This window comes from Taudactylus pleione, unplaced genomic scaffold (assembly GCF_031769625.1).
Source record: "Taudactylus pleione unplaced genomic scaffold, aTauple2 ptg000168l, whole genome shotgun sequence".
NCBI lineage: Eukaryota > Metazoa > Chordata > Amphibia > Anura > Myobatrachidae > Taudactylus > Taudactylus pleione.
The window spans coordinates 594073-618038 of NW_028284570.1; the positions used below are offsets into that span (position 1 = coordinate 594073).

Here is a 23966-nt window from a genome sequence, read left to right on the forward strand (position 1 = left end):
TGCATAATTAGCAAAGTGGCGTCATTGTACACGTCACCTCCATGTATTTCAGCCAGCGCTGATCGCAGTGCTTGTGGCGGGGAAAGGCTACCTCAAGGGCTGCGAGCAGCTCCGATGGCTCTCGATGTTACCGATTAATCAAACAAATCCAGGAGATGACGTGTGTTGCGAGGGGAAAGGGGGCGTCTTTATACACTAGTGAGCGCTCAGTGCCGCAGCTCACTAAGACATAGAGGGCGTCCTTATGCCACACAATGCGAGCGTGGAATTTGAATATCCGGCACCGCAGTCATGTCAGTACGTTTGGAAAACGTTGCAGGGGCGTTTATAAATTAGCCACTGCGATGCCATATGCAGCCCGAGCTATCACTGCGTGCAATGAGGTTAGAAATTTCTGAGTAAGGTCAGACCTCGTGCAAGTGTGCGTGAGGCTCCGATGTTACTCCATGTTACTGATGGTTTTGCAGTCTTGCAAAGTATTACGGATGTGTGTGTAAGGTAATGTGGGCGTCCTTATGTTAGGCTGCGACGGCATAGTGATTACAATCATTAGCATATTTTTGCAGTGAGACTGCGCACGTAATTGCTGCTGCGATCGCAATAGCGATTCTTACTGAATCAGACCCTAAAACTGAGATTAATACCCCTTTCACACCAAAATCCCGGGTCCAAAACAGGATACTGAACCCATGTTACATCTCCTCAGACCGCTTTCACACTGCACCTTGTTACGTTTTGTTGCAGGCTCACGAAGATATGTCATGAAAAGTGGGCGTCAGTGCTCATGAACCGCCAATGAAATCCTTTTTCTGTAACCCAGGTTGAATAATCCGGGTCGCACCTTTCACACTACAGCCTACCCTGGTCGGATACGGGATAAATCCTGGTCACGACCCAGGTTGCGGGCCTGGGATGGACTCAGGACTCTCAACACGGGTTGTGCCTTTCACACTGAGCCAGGACCCGGGTGGGGCCAGCTTGCCCCAGCAATAACTCGGCTTATCTGCTTGGTGTGAAAGGGGTATAACAGGGCATATTGGTCATGTTATTACCTCCTACGTTCTTATTTGTATGTAATCAAAATATAAGGGAAGCACTATCATGTTATTATCACACATTCTGTTATAATACAGTTTTTTCACTTTAATCGCACTTCTGTCAATTTTTTTATCAAACATTTCCCTGTAGATAGGGGTCTAGAATGATTTTAATTGGAAATAATAAAGTTTTATTATTCATTTCAACAATTTTTGCAATTGTAACAGTGGACGTGAGGGAACCATTTATACTGGGAGATATTGCTGAGATATTACATGAACATTAATACTCATGTATCACTCTCACACCGCATGTAGTAAGCACTTTTGGAAGAGACCCTGTGTAAATAAACATATGTCACCTGTGCTGTGTGCTACAGCTTTACCTCCGTATGATTGATATAATTAGGCTGAAAAACACAGGAGAAACACAAAGCAGTGTCCTTAGGGTCTGATTGAGCAGCGCTCGGAGTTACAGAGCCACATAAAAGAGACTTTGCAATTGCGTCCTGCTAAAATTCAAATACTGCAGAAGGTGCTTGAAATGAAGAGACTCCTCCTGCGATCCCAGCTCTGCGACCAACATTGCACCCTGGGATAATCATCGTGACTATCGATGTTGTGCTGCACCAGCCAGCTGAGTAAAGACCCCTATACTTCAGGAGTCCGATCTCGTGTTCCTGCGATCAGATCGGAAATGCCATCGATGTACCGTGATCCATCGCAGGATCTGTGAAATTGAATTTTGAATTTCACCGATGTGCCAATCACGATAATTTTTGTATCGTGATCGGCATATCTGTCAAATCCAATATGTTGGATTTCATCGATCCTGCAATGCTGGGTTGCGTGATCGCAGGAACGCAGCGATCCGTCGCTGATGTATGGGTGCCTTAAGCCTCAGCTTACGCAGGCTGGCCAGCTTGCGAGGCCAGGAAGTCTGCCTCCACTCAAACCATATGGTAAGCAGAATATTTACTTTGTACGCAGCTTAAAGTCTCCAATAACATGACAGGGTGGATTCCAGCCAGGTTTTATAGCGAGTCTGATTGTAGTAACAATCTCCACAGCAATGACAGCAGAGCAGGTGACACTCTCACCCAGCAGGAACCATTGGGAAAGTTTTGAATGTTGAGGAACCTGTTCCTGCATCAATGAGTCCATCCCTGCACCTGACAATGTCTCAGGCCAATGCATTGTTGATTATCAGCCGTACAAGACAGCAGCATCTATTTACTGATTGCCAATCTGTACATTCAGACCCGGGAACCATTTTATTGTATAAGTATGCACAACATCACAAAGGGAAATTCTGCACAGGCACCTTGGTGTGTCACGGGCGTTCCTGTGTGTTGCGGGATAGGATCACGGATGCATCTTACTAGCAGGAAAATGTAGAAAACAAGGTTCTGTTTTGCTGGATAATTGCCACGGCTTGCATCACTTACAGTATCTTTGTGCCTGATCTAGGACTTTATAGCAATTCCTTTGTGTCAAAGGTACTAATCTAAGAGAAACCGAAAGATTGCATAAGAAAAGAGGTGTTTTAAACCTCTAGGATGGGGGCCGGCATGTATGCAAATGACTTGTGGGAGTTAGCCTATGGCAAGCAGGGGCGGGTGTGTAACAGGAACATTATATAGTCGGCTAAAAGTGTGGCCAAAGCCTCTTTGTTCCAGATTCTGGTCAGTGACAGAGATTAGCAGTGTTTAAGTTTGATTACATTGGTGATTGTTTTCTTTTGTTTTGCTTTATTTCTTATTGTATATCTCTATCCCTGCTGTATTCTCTCTCCCTATTCTGCTGTCATTTCTTTCTTCACAGTTTATTTTTCATCTCTCTTTTTTCACTGATTAAAGCCTGCCCCTGTTTATGGCCCTGTCCCTCTTGATGCATGCCCCGTCCCCGCCGCTGCGTACCCCCTCCTGCCCGCTCTGTTTGGCCATAATGTGAGCAGAGCTCACGCTGGCGCCGTGGAGCGGCTTCTGCAGGTGGATCCTGCTCCCGGCGCCGCAGCTGATAGGACGCGGGGCACACACCAGCGTAGGGGAACGGCCTCTGCCGCGAACACGGCAGATTCCGTTCCCATCGCGGCTCTTGCCGGGGATCGGCATCGCGGGGTGGCCCCTGCCGCGTTTGCGGCGGGTGGTGCCCCCGGCGCCATTGCTGATAGGCGGCGGAGTACGCACCGGCGCCCGGCTCTGCTGAGCCCGGGCCCGGCCGTGGATCCTGCTGCAGGAGCAGTTAGGTGCCCCCGGCGCCATTGCTGATAGGAGGCGGAGTACGCGCCGGTGCCCGGCTCTGCTGAGCCCGGGCCCGGCCGTGGATCCTGCTGCAGGAGCAGATAGTCACGGGCGGGAGTGCACCGCGTCAGCGGCACGCGGGTGCGCTCTCACATCCGACACCCGGGACATAACCTCTGGTAAAAGGAGGAGGTCCAGGCAGGGAGGTAGGGCAGAGCCCAGTGTTCATAGAGGGTCATCCTTACCTAGGGGCCTCCCCGTTCCCCGCTCACAGCGGGGCGACCGCCATGTTAGTGAGCGGGGGGTGGGGCTTAGTTGACAGGGCAGCCATTTTACAGCCAGTTTGTCCCCAGCTCCTGTTACCGAGTCTGGGGCTCAGGGCCCTAGTGCTAGTGGGATGACGCCAGCTCAGTCAGCCCCTGTAGTTTTGGGTATTGTCGCCCTCCCCCCATTGCTGCGCAGCCAGAACCCTCAGCCATCGTGTCAGCCTGACCAACTCTGGCTGCTGTGTTTGCCCCATTTTTAGCAGCTCCGCCAGCTGTTAATTTGTATAGCCAAAATGTCGCGCCTGCTAACGTTAACCCCGCAAGGGCGCAAGGGGGGTCGGAGGTAGAGCAGTTGGCGCAAGCATTGAGAGCTATTGCCCCTAGCTTGGTCCAGCAAAGTGTAGTCACTACAGCACCCTCCCTTCCGATGAGTCAGGGTGCTGGTCAGGGCGGTGCAGATGTTAGGTGGCCTGCCGCAGAGGCGGCAGCGGGTGTCCTTTCCCCTTTTTTAGATGACGTCGTCAACGAAGGGGAGCTTGTGGACGAGGATGTCGGAGAAAGGCCGTCTGGATTTTCCTCTGATACCGTGACATCGGAGGGTTCAGGTGGGTCTTTCTCAGACTCTAGTTCTTTGACATTTTCTTTTGCTTCCTCTACCTCTAACGCGGACAGCGCTGGCAGAGTGCGCAAGAGAGCAGCAAAATATGCAAAATTGGAGGCAAGGCGGCGCTCGAGGCGTAGGCAACGCATCCCTAAGCGTAAGCTGATAGAGAAGGGTTTGGAAGGTTCTGCAGGGGTTCACTGTGACAACACCGCTGTATTGCAAGGTTTAAGGGCAACTTGCCGCAGTAAGATACGCAAGGGAGTCTATGTGGATATTTTTGCTCTTACGGAGAAAACTAAGAAGGCGTTTAAAGCAGCTAGGGCAAAGGGCGGAATAGGTTTGGAAGCGTTCAAGTCTTACAATTAATGGGTTGGCCGGTTTTTGCATTTTCTTGGCTTGATATTTGGAGACGCGTCCAGAGGAGCACTTGAACGTCATTAGGTACCTGCATTTAATTCACAGCATGCAGTTATTCGCAAGGGTCATGGCTTGGCGCGCTTACGATGAAGAATTTAATCGCAAGCAAGATGGCAGACAGGTGATGGATCTAGGCTGGAAGGAGGTGGAGGTATGGCTGGAGGTCACACAGCCTTTGCGTCCTGCGTATGAGGGGTACAACGCGAACAAAACTGATAGTTTGGTTCGTCAGGGCCAATAGCAGGCGTTTGGGGGCATATGCTTCGTTTTTAATAATTATACCTGTACGCAGGGACGAAAATGTAGTTTTCATCACCTCTGCTTGCGATGTGGTGGCAACCAGCCAGCTGCCAAGTGTTTCAAAGTGGGTGCCCAGCAGCAACCTGCTCAGCCAGCAAAAGGCGCTAGGGCTAAGTAAAGCTCCTTCCCCTGTCCGTGTCACAGCGATTGCGAAATGGTTGATTTGGTACCCGGTCCTGCAGGACGCAGAATTTTATTAGAAGGGTTTTCATTTACATATTTGCAGGGATGTTGACACAGTCTCCCCTAGGAATTTCAAGTCTGCGTTTGAGTTGCCCCACATGCTTAGGGAGAGGGTCGATGGTGAAGTTAGCTTAGGGCGCATGGCGGGTCTTTTTGCAGAAACCCCCATTAGGTATCTTGTTGTTTCCCCGGTGGGTGTGGTTACCAAGAAGATTCCAGGAAAATACAGGCTCATTCGGCATCTCTCTTATCCACCAGGCTCGTCAGTAATGATGCCATACCATTGAGGTTTCCTCGGTGGTGTACCAGTCATTTGACGAAGCTTTGGACATGGTTAGGTGTTATGATCCGGGCACACTGTTGGCTAGGATAGATGTTGAGTCAGCTTTTCGCCTACTTCCATTACACCCAGAGTCATTCAGATTTATGGGTTTTTGCTTGGACGACGGATATTACATAGACAAGTGCTTGCCTATGGGATGTTCTGTGTCATGTGCGTTTTTTGAGCAATTTAGCACTTTTCTACACTGATGCGTGGAGTTTTCTTGCGGTGGTCATGGGATAGCCCACTATCTCGATGTCTTTCTGTGCGTCGGCCCTTCCGGTTCAGATAGATGTAGTGATGTGTTGTTTTCTTTGCAAGCACTGTTTTTTCATTTTTGGAGTTCCCGTTGCTGCGGACATTATTGAGGGCCCTTCTTGCTTGTCATCCCTCCTGGCCCTATTAAACTTCGCCTGTAAGGTCATACCAATGGCAGAGTTTTTTCCGCGTAAGCTGGGAAGGGCCACGGCTGGGGTCGCTAAACCGAGACATTTGCTACATTTAACCTCAGAGATTAAGCGGGACCTCTCTGTCTGGGTTTCGTTTCTTCAGGATTTTAATGGCGTTCGGTTGGATGTCTCCAGCCGCTGACAATTTGCGGCTGCAGCTGTTCACCGACGCAGCAGGCGCCACAGGGTTCGGATGCTACCTCGATGGTTCCTGGTGTGTTGGTCGTTGGCTGGAGGAATGGGTGGGAAAGGGTTTGACTAAGGACTTGCTCCTTCTCGAACTTTTCCCATAATGGTTTCCTTTGAAATCTGGGGGAAACGGTTACGCAATCGCAGCATCATTATCAGGTGCGACAACCTGGGCGTGGTCCATGCGACCAGTCAGAAATGCGCGGCTTCCCTGCTGGTTTTGCATTTGCTAGCGCAGCTGGTGCTCACATGTTTGCGCTGTAACATCATGTTTAAGGCACGACACGTTCCTGGGGTGGAGAATGAGATAGCTGATGCGTTGTCACGTTGTCAGTGGCCTAAATTCCAATGTTTGGCCCCTGGTTCTGACGCTGCGCTTTGCCCCTCTTATTTTTGACAGGTGATCAAGCCGGCATGGGGGGCTTAGCAGAACAGTCTCTAGCCTTCTCCACATTGCGAGCATACCGTCAGGCATGGAATGAACGGGAAAATTATTCCCGTAGCAGCAGGCAGGTAGATAAGAGTCTGTATCGTTCGATGCTTTCTTTTATTTGGAGTCTCCATTTGGCTGGCAGATCCAGGGCTTCGGTTACGCGCTCTTTGGCAGGCATTGCTTTTTATTGTAAGTTGAAGGGACAGCCTGACTTTTTACAAAAAGCGTTCTGATCATGAAGGCTTTAAAGGGTTGGGCACGGGTCTCCCGGCCAGTAGCTGACCGTAGGAAACCTGTGGACGCTCATTTGCTTCCAGCAGTATTGGGGGCAGTTCACGGAGTTGCTCTTACCGAGTACGAGGTGGTCCTGATCCAATTGGCGTTTTCAATGGCTTTTCACGGCGCCTTGCGGGTATTCAGAGCCGGTGGCATCTTCCAAATGGGTTGATGACACCATGCTCCTCTCGGATATCTCGGTCAATGTAAGGTCCATGCTGTGTTAGGATACGGCGGTCAAAGACCGACCAGGCTGGTAAGGTTGGTGGATCTCGTTGAGTGCGTCTAAGGATGAACGGATCTGCCTTGTGGCACTAGCGATGTGCTACGCATTATTACGGCCGGATGTCCCTGGTTCATGGCTCATGCATTTGGACAGGACTCCGCTTACCAAATACCAGTTTGGTTGGTTTGGAAGAGGTGTGTATCAGGTTTAGTCCTCCTGCCTCAGGATTTTGGTACACACCCGTTTCGGATCGGAGCCGCAATTTCGGCGGCAGCTGCGGGTTTCTCGGCATCAGCACTTCAGGCCCTGGGATGTTGGAAATCGGATAGTTTTATAAAGTTACATTAGACCTAGGCGTTAAGGTCCTCTGTTTAAAATCATGTCACAGTGTGTTCTGGTGACGTTTATATTTTATGCTTGCCTGCTTTTTTGTCATATCTCATGTACTGTCTTGTCTTGTCTGTTACCCCTGTCCATCCTACTCGGGATTAGCTACTCGCCATTGCTGGCAATGGGAGTCTTGAGGGATTTTACAATTTTTACCTTAACTGACGGATTCAATTCGGCTATTCTCAATCATTTAATTAGGCCATAGTCCATCCCTCAGCAGGTTTTTATTTTACCTCTTGCCGAGTTCACCTGTTTTTTCCCAATTCCCCCCCACCCATTCTTCCCCTTTGTGTCTTCTGTTTGTCTCAGCCACTTTAAATAGTAAAGTCGGCGACCAATAGAAAATTTTTCTTTTTGGCAGATACTCACTTATGTTCTATCAGATCCCACTAATACACCATAAAATGTTATTGTTTTATGACAATTACTAATTTTTTATTTACTGCTTTCCTCCACCTTTAGGATTGCTCTTTGACACGCAGGACATTTGGGTGATAGGCCACTCATATATTTTCTAGGCTGCTAGGTTTATGAGTTCAGATCAAGCTCCAATTTTTGAATATTCAGCTAGGGTCCATTGGATAGTTTCCAGAGGTATGAGATGGCATTCCTTTTGTCCTAAACTGTTAGAGTATGCAAGGCTTTTTGGTAGGCCACGTATTTTGGTGGCTTATTTAAGAGGCAACGACTTAGGGCAGAGGTCCACTGTAGAATTACGAGTTGATATTGTCAATGAGTTGGCGAGGGTGCTATCGGCCTGGCCCTTGTGTAAATTAATTTGGTCTTGCATTGTACCTCGACAGGTCTGGTGTGGGGTTGGAAGTTTTCCTGCTAATGACGAAGCTAGGAAGAAACTTAATTTCGCAGTTGCCAAATTTGTGATGGCCAATTATGGCCGTGTCATTTACCATAAGAACATTCAATTTCGATTTAGTTATATGTATAGACCTGATGGAGTTCATTTAACAGAGGAGGGTTTGTCATTGTTTATTGGGGATCTTTTTGAGGAGTTGGCGTTATTGGGGTAGTACTTGGTATGGTGGCAGTGCGGCGGTTCTATAAGCAGAACCTTGCTGTGGCGGGAAAGAACGGCAGGTCGCCAGTCCGGGTGCAATTATGATTTAAGGGCGCTCCCTTCGTTGACTGGTAGTTGGCTGTACCAACCTAACGGGGGGCAGTATCACCACCTAAACGGGTGGGAAGTCAAGATGGGGGTGAGCGTTACCTTTTGTTGTTGACATGATTTACATGGTTATGTGTATGCACTCTGGGCGATCTACGCCTGCTATGCCTTTTGTTGTTTGTGTGTGGGCATAGCAGATCTGGCTGATTTCTGGCCGTCCTTTCTTTGCCACCATACATCCTTAAATAAATAATAAATAAATAATAATTATTATTGCTCCAATAAATCGCCATCAAGTTATCTGCCAAATCCACGTCTCAGTGTCTTTATTTTATCTTAGTATGATAAGTGGTTTGCACACATGACAACACCTCATCCGATAGAAGGTTTATGTCCCTGGTTCTCTGTGAGACACTTTGGGCCTGATTCAAACCCACTCGCGAGCGGCTGTCCGCTCGCAAGTGGGTCAATGTTCTGGACTGAGCATGCGCACGACAGAGGGAGCTCCGTCGTGCGCATGCGCCAGACGCGACGAGCGAAGGAAAGTCCTTCGCTCGTTGTGTCTGATCAAAGGGGGCGTGCTGTCGATGTTGATTGACAGCACGCCCCCTTTGGTAGGCGTGCCGGGGGTATGCCTCCCTGACCGGGGCGTTCCCACGGGAACGCCTCCCGTCAAAAGCCGGCCCACTGACATCACTAGTGATATCAGTGGGAGTGATTTTGGCTCTGATAGAGCCAAAATCACTCCGGAGCTTGCGGTTGAAAACCTCATCCGCAGGCTCCGGCTCGCAGTTTCGATGGTCGCGATGGTCATGACCATCGCGGCCATCAAAATGCACGCTCGTATAGCCTGTGGGTGGTGACCCACAGCTATACGAGCGTCCAGGAGGACGCTCCATTTTCATGGAGACCGGCCCTCATTCAGAACGTGCGCTTTGCTCAGAGCGTATGGCTCTGAATGAGGGCCTTTGTCTGCAATGTGAATAAGATGCAAAATGTAGAAAGACGTACGATCCGCTACCAGTGGCAGAGCGTCTAATGCTGGGTACACACTGGCAGATATATTGGCCGATCAATTGCTCGGCCAATATATCGTATGTCCTTCGGCCAGTGTATACCCGCGATATGCCTGTGAACGACGTAATTCACAGACATACCGCGTTAGCTATACTGCAGATATATCTGTACATCATGCTGTGCGTACAAGCGTTCGTACACTTGCAGCTGCAGCCGCGGGGGAGGGGACCCATGTATCCTTCTCTATAGAACTTATGTCTTCCTATAGCCACACTTATCAAGCCTTGGTGAGAGATAATGGGGCACATTTATCATTGATCGCTTTTGCAATGAGATCAGGGCATGCCAGTAACGCACATGATCGCATTGCAAAAAGCGTTCTCTTCGGCCGGATGTACCATACGGGACATGCAGGGACACGGGCTCCGAAAAGGAGACCATCCCTGCCATGTTTCCGGAGAGCTGCCGCCCAGTGCAGGGGGTGGTGCGCATGTGCAGTCCCGTCGACTGCACATGCACATCCGCCATAGCCAATCAATTGATCTCTCCGTCGGCTAATAGTGCGCGGTGTAGCCCATAGGCCACAGCGGCTAACGCCATCTTCAGATGGCATTAGCTGCGGGGGCCAATATCTGGAATGCATCGCATTCCGGATATTGGTAAATTGGTAGAAACCTACGGGGGAGGCGGCTGTCAGCGGCAATGGAGGGATCACAGCAGGTATCGGAGATACTTGCTGTGGTCCCTCCCTCATACATATGGGTAGTTCCGGCATTTTGTGCAGGGCTGAGACACCCAACGCGGGACCTCGGAGAGGTAAGTAGTAGAAAATATGGTTGCAGAATGTGTGGCGTGGGCCCCCCCCTGGACTCAGGGGCCCATGTGTACCGCACACCCTGCATCCATTATAGAAACACCCCTGGTAGAGAAGTCTATATATATTACAAAAAAAAAGGTACATACCCCAAAGAACAACCAACCATATGCTGCTAGCATTAGGACTGTCAGCTCTAGGACTATTACCAACACCCCTATCCGCACTGGAGATGAGCGCTGGACCGTTTTTGGTGGTTTTGGATTTGGCTCTGATTCGTGGTCCATCTTTGGATTTGGATTCAGATTTGACAAACTTCTGTGACCCATTTTGGATTTTTTACAAAAATTTACAAAAAAAGCTAAAATCACATCATTTGGTCTTTTATTTGTTGTTCCTAGAGTATTTTTAACCTCAATAACATTAATTTCCAGTCATTTACAGTTAATTTAGACCACCTCACAGCTCACAATATTGTTTTCACCATTATTAGCCAAAGGCAGCAGTGAGCTGGCTGGTTACTAAGCGACAGAGCAGCGGCACAGACACCACAGTTTTAAGGACATCTACTGTAGGAAACATTGCTACACATCAGTGGCAGAAATGAAAGGTAGTGCAAGCTGGAATAGTCCTTGAGTCCTCCCACCCACTCTTATGTTGGATATTAAAAAGGACATGCACACTTTAACAAACCAGGCACTTCAGCGACAGGGACTGCCACTTTTGTGGCTGTAGTGCTTGGTTTGTTTGGATCCCCAATGTCATGACTTGTTGTATAGCTATGGATGGCTTTTTGCTGTTCTTCCATCCACTGAAGCATATAAAGGGTTCCACCTTGTTACCGCCTCTTGCTTCAGTTGATGACAGGGCAAATTAAACTGTTCTTGCAGGTGCTGCAATATCCTGCATGCTGTTGTTGAATGCCAAAAATGTCCCGAAATGTTTCATGCCACAGACAGCATCTCCTGCACGCCCCTGTCATTTTTGAAAAAACCCTGCACCACTAAATTGATTGTGTGAGCAAAACAGGGGATGTGTTGAAATTCGCACAACTGTAATGCTTTCACATTTGTGGCGTTATCAGAAATCACAAATCCTGAGGACAGTCCAAGTGGGCCATGTTTCTATGACATCTCTTAGTTTTTCTAAGAGGTTGTCAGTGGTATGCCTCTTATTGAATCCGGTGATACACAGAGTAGCCTGCCTCTGAATGAGCTGGCGCTGCTGGTTAGATACTGTTTCTGCTCCTGCTGAAGGCAAATTACCCACCCAGTGGGTTGTCACAGTCATGTAATCTTTAGTTTGCCCACTACCGCTTGTCCACATATCTGTGGTTAAGTGGACAGTGGGTACAATAGCATTTTGCAGGCCAATAATTAGGGGGGGGTTTACGTCCTGGTACAGCCGAGGAATGGCTTTCGGGTAAAATGAAACCGAGATGGAATTTGGTACAGGGGACACAGGACCTCAATTAGCTGTGTAAATCCCACTGCATTAATTGCTGATATTGGACACAGATCTAATACTAGCATAGCTGCCATGGTGTCAGTGATCCACTGTGCGACTGGGTGAGAGCTGTCACATTTGCTTCCTCTTGCAAAGGATTGTTTAACAGTCAATTGTTTTGTTAAACTACTACTAGTAGTCTTGGTCCACTTCTGGGATGAAGATCCACCCACAGCAGAAGCAGCAGGCCTAGCACTCAAGGATTATTCTAAGGAGTCCTGGAAAGGGGAGGAGTCATCTAGCAATAACAAATTGGATGCCGGACTACCTCTGATCATTACTGTGTATATTGAGGATGAAGGTGTTGGCGGTGGAGATTGCAGGTGCTGGGATCTAGTAGAGAGAAGGGAGCTATCTGATGCTGGACTGCTTGTTATATTTTTAGCACCAGTTTCTGATGTTATAAAATACTTGTCATGAGCTCGCTGCAGATGATGTAATAGCATGGAGGTTTCTAGATGCTTAATGTCCCTACTACTACTTACTGTGGTTCCACAATGGCTACAGATGGCTCGACAAATGTCAGGATTTGGGTAAAAATAATTCCACACATAAGAGGTGTATTTTTTGGTCCTATGCCCAAGCATGACAATGGCCTTCTTCTTATCATGGCTAAGAGCTGCTTCCACTGGTGCCTGACTTACACAAACAATATCCTCATCCTCACTAGTGCCAGCATCAGCTACACAAATATCCCCCTCATTCTTTTGCAATTCCATGGTGACATCCTCAATTTATATGTCATCAGCAATACTTATACTGCTCATCCCCACATATACAGAGGGAGCAGAAATGGTGGAAGGCAGCTTCTCTGAAAGGTCAGACTCGCACATAGCACTCGTGGACAAACCTAGACTCTCCTCAGAGATTTGTGACATTTGTGTTTCTGAATGCACAGATTGATCTACTGCTTTAGTGGTTTTCAGTTTTTTTACACTTCTAAAGTGTGAGTGAAAAGTTCTATTATTGTGATGAGAGGCAGAAGATGCCTCACTAACAGTTGCAGAACCACCACTCAGAAATAAAGGCCAAGGCCTGAACCTTTCCTTGCCACTGTGTGTGGTGAATGGTATGTTGCCAATTTTCTGTTTTTCTGCACTAACCTTTAGATGTGTTTTTGTTTTTACCCCTGTAAAATCTAAATTTTTTATTTCAGATACCCTGATTTTGTATAGCCTCTACGCTCTTGAGCATCAGATTTAGATGATAGTGAAGGACAAGTATCTTCATGACTGGTTGCAGCTGCTGCAGTGCTAGCATTTGCTTGCTGACTCTGCTCTTCTCTCTGTTGGTTGTCGTGATCCATTTTGTTGAAAACACTCAAGTTGTACAAAAACTATTTACTAGTATTATGTATTTACTAATCACCACTCACTGCGGAGTCACTGTACTTGTGTGTTATGTACACACAGTGAGGTACAGCTAGCAGAGTCACAGTACTTGCATACACAGTGGGCTAAGGCCCAATGAGTCAGTGTTTGTATACACAGTGCTGTACAACTAGCAGAGTCACAGTACTTGTATATGCAGTGGGCTATGGCCAAGGAGTAACAAAACTTGTATGCACAGTGGGGTACAGCCAGCAGAGACACAGTACTTGTATACAGTAAACAGTGGGGTACAGCACAAAAAAATGTTTTTTTCTACTTTTTTAAAACTTTTATAATCTTTTTTTACTTTTTAAACTTTTTTTTAAACTTTTCTTGCATTAACTTGTCACAGTACTTGTGTGCAATGAACTCCCAGTGGGCTACGGCCCAAGGAGTCACAGTGCTTGTATACACATTGGGCTACAGCCCAAGGAGTCACAGTACTTGTATACACAGTGGGGTACGGCCCAAGGAGTTACAGTACTTGTATACACAGTGGGGTACGGCCCAAGGAGTCACAGTACTTGTATAAACAGTGGGGTACAGCCAGCAGAGTCAAAGTACTTGTATACACAGTGGGGTACGGCCAACAGGGTCACAGTAATTGTATACACAGTGGGGTACAGCCAGCAGAGTCACAGTAATTGTATACACAGTGGGGTACAGCCAGCAGAGTCACAGTACTTGTATACACAAAGGGGTATGGCCAGCAGAATCACAGTACTTGTATACACAGTGGGGTATGGCCAGCAGAGTCACAGTACTTGTATACACAGTGGGGTACGGCCCGCAAAATCACAGTACTTGTATACACAGTGGGGTACAGCCAGCAGAGTCACAGTACTTGTATACACAGTGGGGTACAGCCAGCAGAGTCACAGTACTGTATACACAGTGGGGTACGGCCAGCAGAATCACAATACTTGTATACACAGTGGGGTATGGACAGCAGAGTCACAGTACTTGTATACACAGTGGGGTACAGCCAGCAGAGTCACAGTGCTTGCATACACAGTGGGGTACAGCCAGCTGAGTCACAGTACTTGTATACACAGTGGGGTACAGCCAGCAGAGTCACAGTAATTGTATACACAGTGGGGTACAGCCCATGGAGTCACAGTAATTGCATAGACAGTGGGGTACAGCCAGCAGAGTCACAGTACTTGTATACACAGTGGGGTACAGCCAGCAGAGTCACAGTACTTGTATACACAGTGGAGTATGGCCAGCAGAGTAACAGTACTTGTATACACAGTGTGGTACAGCCAGCAGAGTCACAGTACTTGTATACACAGTGTGGTACAGCCAGCAGAGTCACAGTACTTGTATACACAGTGGGGTACAGCCAGCAGAGTCACAGTACTTGTATACACAGTGGAGTACGGCCAGCAGAGTCACAGTACTTGTATACACAGTGGAGTATGGCCAGCAGAGTCACAGTACTTGTATATACAGTGGGGTACAGCCAGCAGAATCACAGTACTTGTATACACAGTGGGCTACGGCCAGCAGAGTCACAGTACTTGTATACACAGTGGGGTACGGCCAGCAGAGTCACAGTACTTGTATACACAGTGGGGTACGGCCAGCAGAGTCACAGTACTTGTATACACAGTGGGGTACGGCCAGCAGAGTCACAGTACTTGTATACACAGTGGGGTACGGCCAGCAGAGTCACAGTACTTGTATACACAGTGGAGTATGGCCAGCAGAGTCACAGTACTTGTATACACAGTGTGGTACAGCCAGCAGAGTCACAGTACTTGTATACACAGTGGGATACAGCCAGCAGAGTCACAGTACTTGTATACACAGTGGGATACATCCAGCAGAGTCACAGTACTTGTATACACAGTGGAGTATGGCCAGCAGAATCACAGTGCTTGTATACACAGTGGGGTACAGCCAGCAGAGTCACATTACTTGTATACACAGTGGGGTACAGCCAGCAGAATCACAGTGCTTGTATACACAGTGTGGTACAGCCAGCAGAGTCACAGTACTTGTATACACAGTGGAGTATGGCCAGCAGAGTCACAGTACTTGTATACACAGTGGAATATGGCCAGCAGAGTCACAGTACTTGTATACACAGTGGAGTATGGCCAGCAGAGTCACGGTACTTGTATACACAGTGGGGTACAGCCAGCAGAGTCACAGTAATAGTATACACAGTGGAATATGGCCAGCAGAGTCACAGTACTTGTATACACAGTGTGGTACAGCCAGCAGAGTCACAGTGCTTATATACACAGTGGGGTATGGCCAGCAGAGTCACAGTGCTTATATACACAGTGGGGTATGGCCAGCAGAGTCACAGTGCTTGTATAAACAGTGGGGTACAGCCAGCAGAGTCACAGTACTTGTATACACAGTGGGGTATGGCCAGCAGAGTCACAGTACTTGTATACACAGTGGGGTACGGCCAGCAGAGTCACAGTACTTGTATACACAGTGGGGTACAGCCAGCAGAGTCACAGTACTTGTATACACAGTGGGGTACAGCCAGCAGAGTCACAGTACTTGTATACACAGTGGGGTACGGCCAGCAGAGTCACAGTACTTGTATACACAGTGGGGTATGGCCAGCAGAGTCACAGTACTTGTATACACAGTGGGGTACAGCCAGCAGAGTCACAATGCTTGTATACACAGTGGGGTACAGCCAGCAGAGTCACATTACTTGTATACACAGTGGGGTACAGCCAGCAGAGTCACATTACTTGTATACACAGTGGGGTACAGCCAGCAGAGTCACAGTGCTTGTATACACAGTGGGGCACTCTGGACACTGCACATTTATTATATTAATATATATAGCAGAGTCAGCACAGCATACAGCAGTGTGCATCCAATACACACTGGCTACAGCACAGCCCGCCTAAAGTTTAACCCCAAACACAGCAGAGTACGAGCAGCATATAGCAGCGTGCAGTGAAAAGGCGCAGAGCCGTAGTCTTGGCGCCTTATATAGAGTCCAAGTCCCGCGTTAATCCGACTTCGGGAAGTTGATGTTCGGCCTCGGCTGGGGATCCGAGTCTGGCGGGAACAACCAAGCCGCGGTTCGGGAAAGCTCGGATTCCCGCTGTTCGGAGTGGTTTGGATTCCTTGGAACCGGACCGCTCATCTCTAATCAGCACGGAACTGCTTATTGGTAGGAAGGGCAAAGGGGGAGACACATTTATTTGTAGGCTCATTTTCCATAGCAAATATATTCATACTATGAGGCAACATGGTTTAAAATGAACTATTCTAATTTGTAAGTACTCCCCTTACATATCCCCGATACGCACACACCAAGGATATATATCCAGAAGTAATTAGCCCCCGCCCTTCCCAAGTTTATGTCACAGGTCAATAGAAAGAGATACATTAATAATATTATCGCTTAGGGTCCTATTGATTATTAAATATTTGTAGTAAATAATTAGCATCACCCCAATGTATGAAGGAGAGACCGCGGCAGATATCTCTCCCTCCATTTCTGACCGCAGCCCCCCATAGGTTTCTGAGGGGGATGCGATGCTGTCGGATTTACCAAGCTCTGAAGATTTTCCAGGAGAGGGCTCTTCCGGAACCTTCCCCAGCAATGGCCGCCACGCAGTACACCGCACTGGCGCAGGAGTCCCGGCACAGGAGTAGAGAGACTGCTGATACGGTCTCTTCACTCTGAGCACATCACAGGGGCTGTCTCCTTTCAGAGCCCCTGTTCCTGCATGTGCTATTTAATACATCTGGGTGGTATAATCGTATCCTGCAATGCGATCGTGGGCGCTAATATCGCACCCAGATCGCATTGCAAATGTGATTATTGATAAATGGGCCTTAGCTGGTGCAACCCGGGAATAGGACAATAACATACAGGAAAAGCAAGAAGAGATGTATTTCAGGTGGGGAACTCATCGGAAATCAATGTATTGAAAATTAAATGTTATTGATATATTACAAATTGGTTTTCCATTCATATTTAAATATTAAAAGCCTTGGGAAAGAGTGATATAGGTCTTGTAGCCAGTCAAGTGTCTTAAATAATTATTACATTAATAATTTATTTTACCATATATTATATACGTTTCATATGGAATCCCCGACACCGGCATCCAGACAGGGCTAGCATACCGACACTTGTTATTCAGTATGCTAACCCTCCCCCTCTCCCCACCCAAACCCTCCCCCTCTCCCTACCCTAACCCTCCCCCTCTCCCTACCCTAACCCTCCCCCTCTCCCCACCCTAACCCTCCACCTCTCCCCACACTAACCCTCCTCCTCTCCCTACCCTACCCCTCCCCTCTCCCCACTCTAACCCTCCCCCTCTCCCTACCCTAACCCTCCCCCTCTCCCCACCCAAACCCTCCCCCTCTCCCTACCCTAACCCTCCCCCTCTCCCTACCCTAACCCTCCTCCTCTCCCTACCCTAACCCTCCCCCTCTCCCTACTCTAACCCTCCCCCTCTCCCCACACTAACCCTCCTCCTCTCCCTACCCTAACCCTCCTCCTCTCCCCGCCCTAACCCTCCCCCTTTCCCAACCCTAACCCTCCCCCTCTCCCTACCCTAACCCTCCTCTCCCCGCCCTAACCATCCCCCTTTCCCCACCCTAACCCTCCACCTCTCCCTACCCTAACCCTCCCCCTCTCCCTACCCTAACCCTCCCTCTTTGGTGCCTAACCCTATCCTCCCCCCTAGTGCCTGAACCTAACCTCCCCCTCCCCGCACCCTAAACCTAACCCACCCTCCCTTAGTGCCTAAACCTAACCCACCCCCCTTAGTGCCTAACCCTAATACCGCACCCTAAACCTTCCCCCCCCCCGCCATCCCGCTACTTACAGTACCTTCGGTATCCCGGCGGTTAGGATGTCGGCGACAGGATTTTGGCACCGATAATATCAGTACTGGCATCGCGCCCGCCAGGATATTGACTGTCTCCTGTTTCATATACCCCAGTTACTTTATAAATGTTACTGATAGAAACTTTCAGTTCCTCTGGACCCGTGAATAATATTGTAGGGTCGTAATGCAGGAAAGTCTGCTACATGTAAATATGATGGGACAGGCAATTAATCATTTATTCCTAATGTCATTGCCAGTAACTAGAATGTCGGTATTATAGTGTAGGTCGGAGTACACCTCTGCTTTCCTCCAGCTGTGTAGTGTCCTGCAGGACAGTGGATGAATAAATGGGGGCATTGTCCATGCAGTGGATTGTTAGGTGTTCTCCTAAAGGTTTATAGAGGAAGATAATCACCCTAAGCCATTCACTAATGTCTATTACTGTACGTGAAAATACTGTGGGGCATTTACTGAAACTATCTATCGAGAATTAAACCTCTTCCCCATATTTCAGCGGGTTACCAGCTGAATACTATGTAACCTGGTCTGTATTACAGCTCTGCTGTGAGTATAACTTACTTGGTTCCTGAATTAGGTGCTAAAGTTCTTTCAAAAGCACAGTGGTCCTGATACAGATTCCCACGTAAATGTCATCGTGGCTTTTATCTCTCACGGACCTCAACAGCGAAAATATGCTAATGTCTCCAAAGCTTCCCCGGGCATAGGGACGCCCACTGCTGCCCTCTCATATCCGCAGCATGACCATCGGGAACATTGATGCAGATCTGGCAGCCACGCAGCTTCTGAGTAAGTCTGACCTGTCTCATACACTGCGTCGCTCCTGACACGCTGAGAGCTCTCATGCTGCGAAGGAGATCTCAATGGCTAATTTATATACACGCCCATGAAACGAAGTTTAAATGTTCGTGGGTTACTGCCACGCCACTTTCCGTGAAACCACGCCGCCTTTTTAGAGGGTGCGTCTACGGTGCGCAAAGAACCAGGCAAGTGACGCCTATGCACACGGACCCTCTCCTCTGTTAAAACTTTATAAATATTTCCCTATGAACATTCAGGCATACTAAACTGGGGTTACATAATCTTGTAAGACTATTGTTTTTGCTTGTTTGTTCTCTGATTTGTGATGCACACAATGTATATCTTGGTACATTACTGTGTGCTGCTCTTTGAATAGAACATAATGGCCCTGATTCAGAGCTGGACGCTCTGAGCAGAGCGTTCGCTCTGAATCAGGGCCCACCTCCATAAATATGGAGCGTCCTCCTGGACGCTCGTATAGCTGTGGGTCACCACCCACAGCATATACGAGCGTGCAGGGTGATGGTCGCGATGGTCTTGACCATCGCGACCATCGCCACTGCGAGCAGAAGCCTGCGGTTGAGAAACTCAACCGCAAGCCCAGGAGAGATTTTGGCTCTATCAGAGCCAAAATCACTCCCACTGACATCACTAGTGATGTCAGTGGGGCCGGCTTCTGATGGTAGGCGTTCCCTTGGGAACGCCTCCGTCTGGGAGGCACGCCCCCGGCACGCCCACCAAAGGGGGCGTGCTGTCAATCAACATCGACAGCACGCCCCCTTCGCGTCTCTCGCATGCGCACAACGGAGCTCCCTCCGTCGTGCGCATGTGCAGTGCATACCATCGACCCACTTGCGAGCGGACAGCCGCTCGCGAGTGGGTCTGAATGAGGCCCAATATTCCTACTTTTAGTAAAGGGTGATAGCAGCAAAGTCTGAAATGGGCATTAAAATGTATGGATGCAATAAAAGATATTAAGAAAGTTTTCTTGCTGCAAAAGTGTAAAGTAGCTTTGTTACATTGTTGTTACATTGTTGTTACATTGTTGTTAGAGCTACTAATAACGGTAACACAGCTTGTGCGTTCTAATGTGTACTACAAGGCATGTGTGTAAATGTTTGCTTAGATCTGAGTAAGGGATAAGAATGGAGGCTTGGCAGTTTCCGCCTCAGGCAGCACAATAAGTATTCATACCCCAAGTAGCCTGCACTTACAGGACCAGCACATTTCCTCCTCTGATAGAAACTAAATATCTTCCTCTCTGCGCTGGGGATTAAGCTGTCATTTACATGTCCTAGCCTTATTACACAAGATTAAGCTATGAAAATATGTCCTCGGTGTAGCTGAAGTTACATACAATAGGATGACTGTATTTCAGTATAACTTTTATATAAGGCTGATTTCCTGGTCTCGGCTAAGATGTGCTGTAAGCCGTGATCGCTGTCTCTCAGGTGATTACTGATTAGGAATGTCACCTTTCCTCTCTGTCCCACCCCTGTGTCAGGTCACTTTTAAAGAATTATTTGGCATGAAAACAGCATTCAAGACTCAGGAGACGTCCATGCATGTTATCAGGAGCCGCAATGCACCGTTTCATGATTAAACGCTGGATTTAATTCGCCACCCAGCAACCATCTAGGGTTATGGAGCAGACCCACGGCACAATTTCGTCTGGGATACTGGTCACCTACCTGCTTTATTGTGGTAAGTTGATATCTGAACCGATGTCTGATAATAGCTGGATTAGTGCGCTGCGATACTTCCATAAACTACATGGGTAATTCATTTGTAACGTTCATTGCTACACCTCATATACTGTACATTCCCTTCACTAGTTTTACATATGATTTTGATTTGAATCATTAATGATAATAATAATAATAATCAGAGCCGTAACTAGACTTTTTGGTGCCCTGTGCCAAAAAGAGCATTGGCGCCCCCTCATTTTTCAAAGGGACATAATACACCCAAAAAAGGGGAATGGCCTCATGGGGAAGGGCCAGGGAAGACATAGGAGAGGCCAGGAGATGCTGGGGATGAATAGGGACATAATATAGTGCACCTGAGAGAGGACCATGGCCTCATGGGGAAGGGCCAGGGAAGAGATAGGGGAGGCCAGGAGATGCTGGGGATAAATAGGGACATAATATAGTGCACCTGAGAGAGGGCCACGGCTTGATGGGGAAGTGCCAGGAAAAAGATAGGAGAGGGCAGGAGATGCTGGGGATAAATAGGGACATAATATAGTGCACCTGAGAGAGGACCATGGCCTCATGGGGAAGGGCCAGGGAAGAGATAGGAGAGGCCAGGAGATGCTGGGGATGAATAGGGACATAATATAGTGCACCTGAGAGAGGACCATGGCCTCATGGGGAAGGGCCAGGGAAGAGATAGGGGAGGCCAGGAGATGCTGGGGATGAATAGGGACATAATATAGTGCACCTGAGAGAGGGCCATGGCCTCATGGGGAAGGGCCAGGGAAGACATAGGAGAGGCCAGGAGATGCTGGGGATGAATAGGGACATAATATAGTGCACCTGAGAGAGGACCATGGCCTCATGGGGAAGGGCCATGGAAGAGATAGGGGAGGCCAGGAGATGCTGGGGATAAATAGGGACATAATATAGTGCACCTGAGAGAGGGCCAGTGCCTCATGGGGAAGGGCCAGGGAAGAGATAGGGGAGGCCAGGAGATGCTGGGGATAAATAGGGACATAATATAGTGCACCTGAGAGAGGGCCATGGCCTCATGGGGAAGGGCCAGGGAAGAGATAGGGGAGGCCAGGAGATGCTGGGGATGAAATTAGAGGAAGCTACAAGTGAGAATGATAATAAATAGAAATTTGACAGGTCCAAACAGCGCCCCCTGACCTGTGGTGCCCTGTGCCATGGCACCATCCGCACTACCCTAGCTACGGCCCTGATAATAATAATAATAATAATAATAATAATAATAATAATAATAATAATAATAAATAATAGCTAATAACAGTTTAACAAAAGTATTATTGAGTTTTCAAAAACTAAACAGATTCTGCAAGTGACTCGTCTTCAGTGATTTTCTAGATGAATTTATACAATAATTTAACTGTAATAAACCTGAAAGTCAAATTTACAGCAGATCAGATTGGGTTTCTCTTTGTAAGAGACATTTTTTATTGTTCCACGGTTACCAAATGTTTTGAAATTTTATATTAAGATCTTGGTGAATTGCTAAATATTTTCTGTGTTATTGCAGCCAATGGGGGAGGGAGAGACAGATACTGTACATGAGAAAATGTTTTTGTTTTTCTGATTGTCAGTGTCTTCTTGGGAAATGAAGGGCCCACCAGGGGTATTGCAATGTTAGGGGCCCGCTGAAAAATTTCCAACCCACCGCAGAACACATTTTTTGTTGCTATGCGCCCCTTTAATTTTCGGCGCTGCTATCTATAAGATAGCAGCGCCAATAACCTGGGCAATGTATGACAGTAAGTTCACCCGACTGTTCCGACAGGTGCAGCTGTCAATATCGACACCTGCAGCTGGCATTGCCCTAGCACCACAGCACTGTCCCTGCTGCGGTGGCTGCCGGCTCCGGGGGCTACACGTGGGTTTTTGCGATGCTTGCGAGATCCCGCTCATGCCCAGTGGAGATAGCCGGGAGTGAGACACAGCGCATTGGCACTAGGATGATGCGTTCTGTGCTCAGCTGGGGATCGCCGGAGGAGAGAGTTTCCAATCCCCTGCTCCGGCTGATGAGATGTTAATATATCTGATCGTCAGTGTTTCCTGCTCCACCTCGGTAAAGAGACGAAGCAGGAAGCGTTATAGTGGCACGAAGCGTGCCGCTATAATACATCTCTCCCACTCTCCTCTCATAGATCGCACTTTCCATTACACAGCCCCACCCCCACAGATCACACTGTACTTTCACACAGCCCCCTCACAGGTCACACTGTCCCCTTACACAGCCCCCCCACAGATCACACTATGCTTTCACAGACTACCTTACAGAACACAATGACCCCTCACACAGCCCCCCCTCACAGTCCCCCTAACACAGCAGCCCCCCCCCACAGATCACACTGGCCCCTCACACAGCATCCCCCCTCACAGATCACACTGGCCCCTCACACAGCAGCCCCCCTCACAGATCACACTGGCCCCTTACAGAGCAGCCCCCCATCACAGATCACACTGGCCCCTCACACAGCAGCCCCCATCACAGATCACACTGGCCCCTCACACAGCAGCCCCCCTCACATATCACACAGCAGCCCCCCTCACAGATCACATTGGCCCCTCACATAGCAGCCCCCCTCACAGATTGCACTATCCTCTCACACAGATCACACTGTCCCGTCACACAGAACACACCATCCCCACACATAGCAGCCCCCCTATCACAGACAGATTACACTGGCCCCTCACACAGCAGCCCCCCTCACAGATCACACTGGCCCCTCACACAGCAGCCCCCCTCACAGATCACACTGGCCCCTCACACAGCAGCCCCCCTCACAGATCACACTGGCCCCTCACAGAGCAGCCCCCCATCACAGATCACACTGGCCCCTCACACAGCAGCCCCCATCACAGATCACACTGGCCCCTCACACAGCAGCCCCCCTCACATATCACACAGCAGCCCCCCTCACAGATCACATTGGCCCCTCACACAGCAGCCCCACTCACAGATCACACTGGCCCCTCACACAGATCACACTGTCCCCTCACACAGATCACACCATCCCCACACACAGCAGCCCTCCTATCACAGACAGATCACACTGGCCCCTCACACAGCACCCCCCCTCACAGATCACACTGGCCCCTCACACAGCAGCCCACCTCACAGATCACACTGGCCCCTCACACAGCAGCCCCCCTCACATATCACACTGACTCCTCACACAGCAGCCCCCCTCACATATCACACTGACCCTCACACAGCAGCCCCCCTCACATATCACACTGACTCCTCACACAGCACCCCCCCCTCACAGATCACACTGGCCCCTCACACAGCAGCCCCCCTCACAGATCACACTGGCCCCTCACATAGCAGCCCCCTCATAGATCACACTGTCCCCTCACACAGATCACACCATCCACACACACAGCAGCCCCCATCACAGATCACACTGGCCCCTCACACAGCAGCCCCCCTCA

At 48.7% G+C, this 23966-nt stretch overlaps 1 protein-coding gene across 1 annotated transcript in view; it reads left to right on the top strand.

The window, feature by feature from the left end:
• The first annotated feature begins 18752 nt into the window (after positions 1-18752).
• Positions 18753-23966, top strand: part of LOC148521393 (uncharacterized) — a 45853-nt gene continuing 40639 nt past the window's right edge. The window contains exon 1 of the mRNA XM_088475225.1: positions 18753-18801. Within this exon, the coding sequence (XP_088331351.1) occupies positions 18753-18801 (49 nt within the window). The remainder of the gene's footprint in view (positions 18802-23966) is intronic.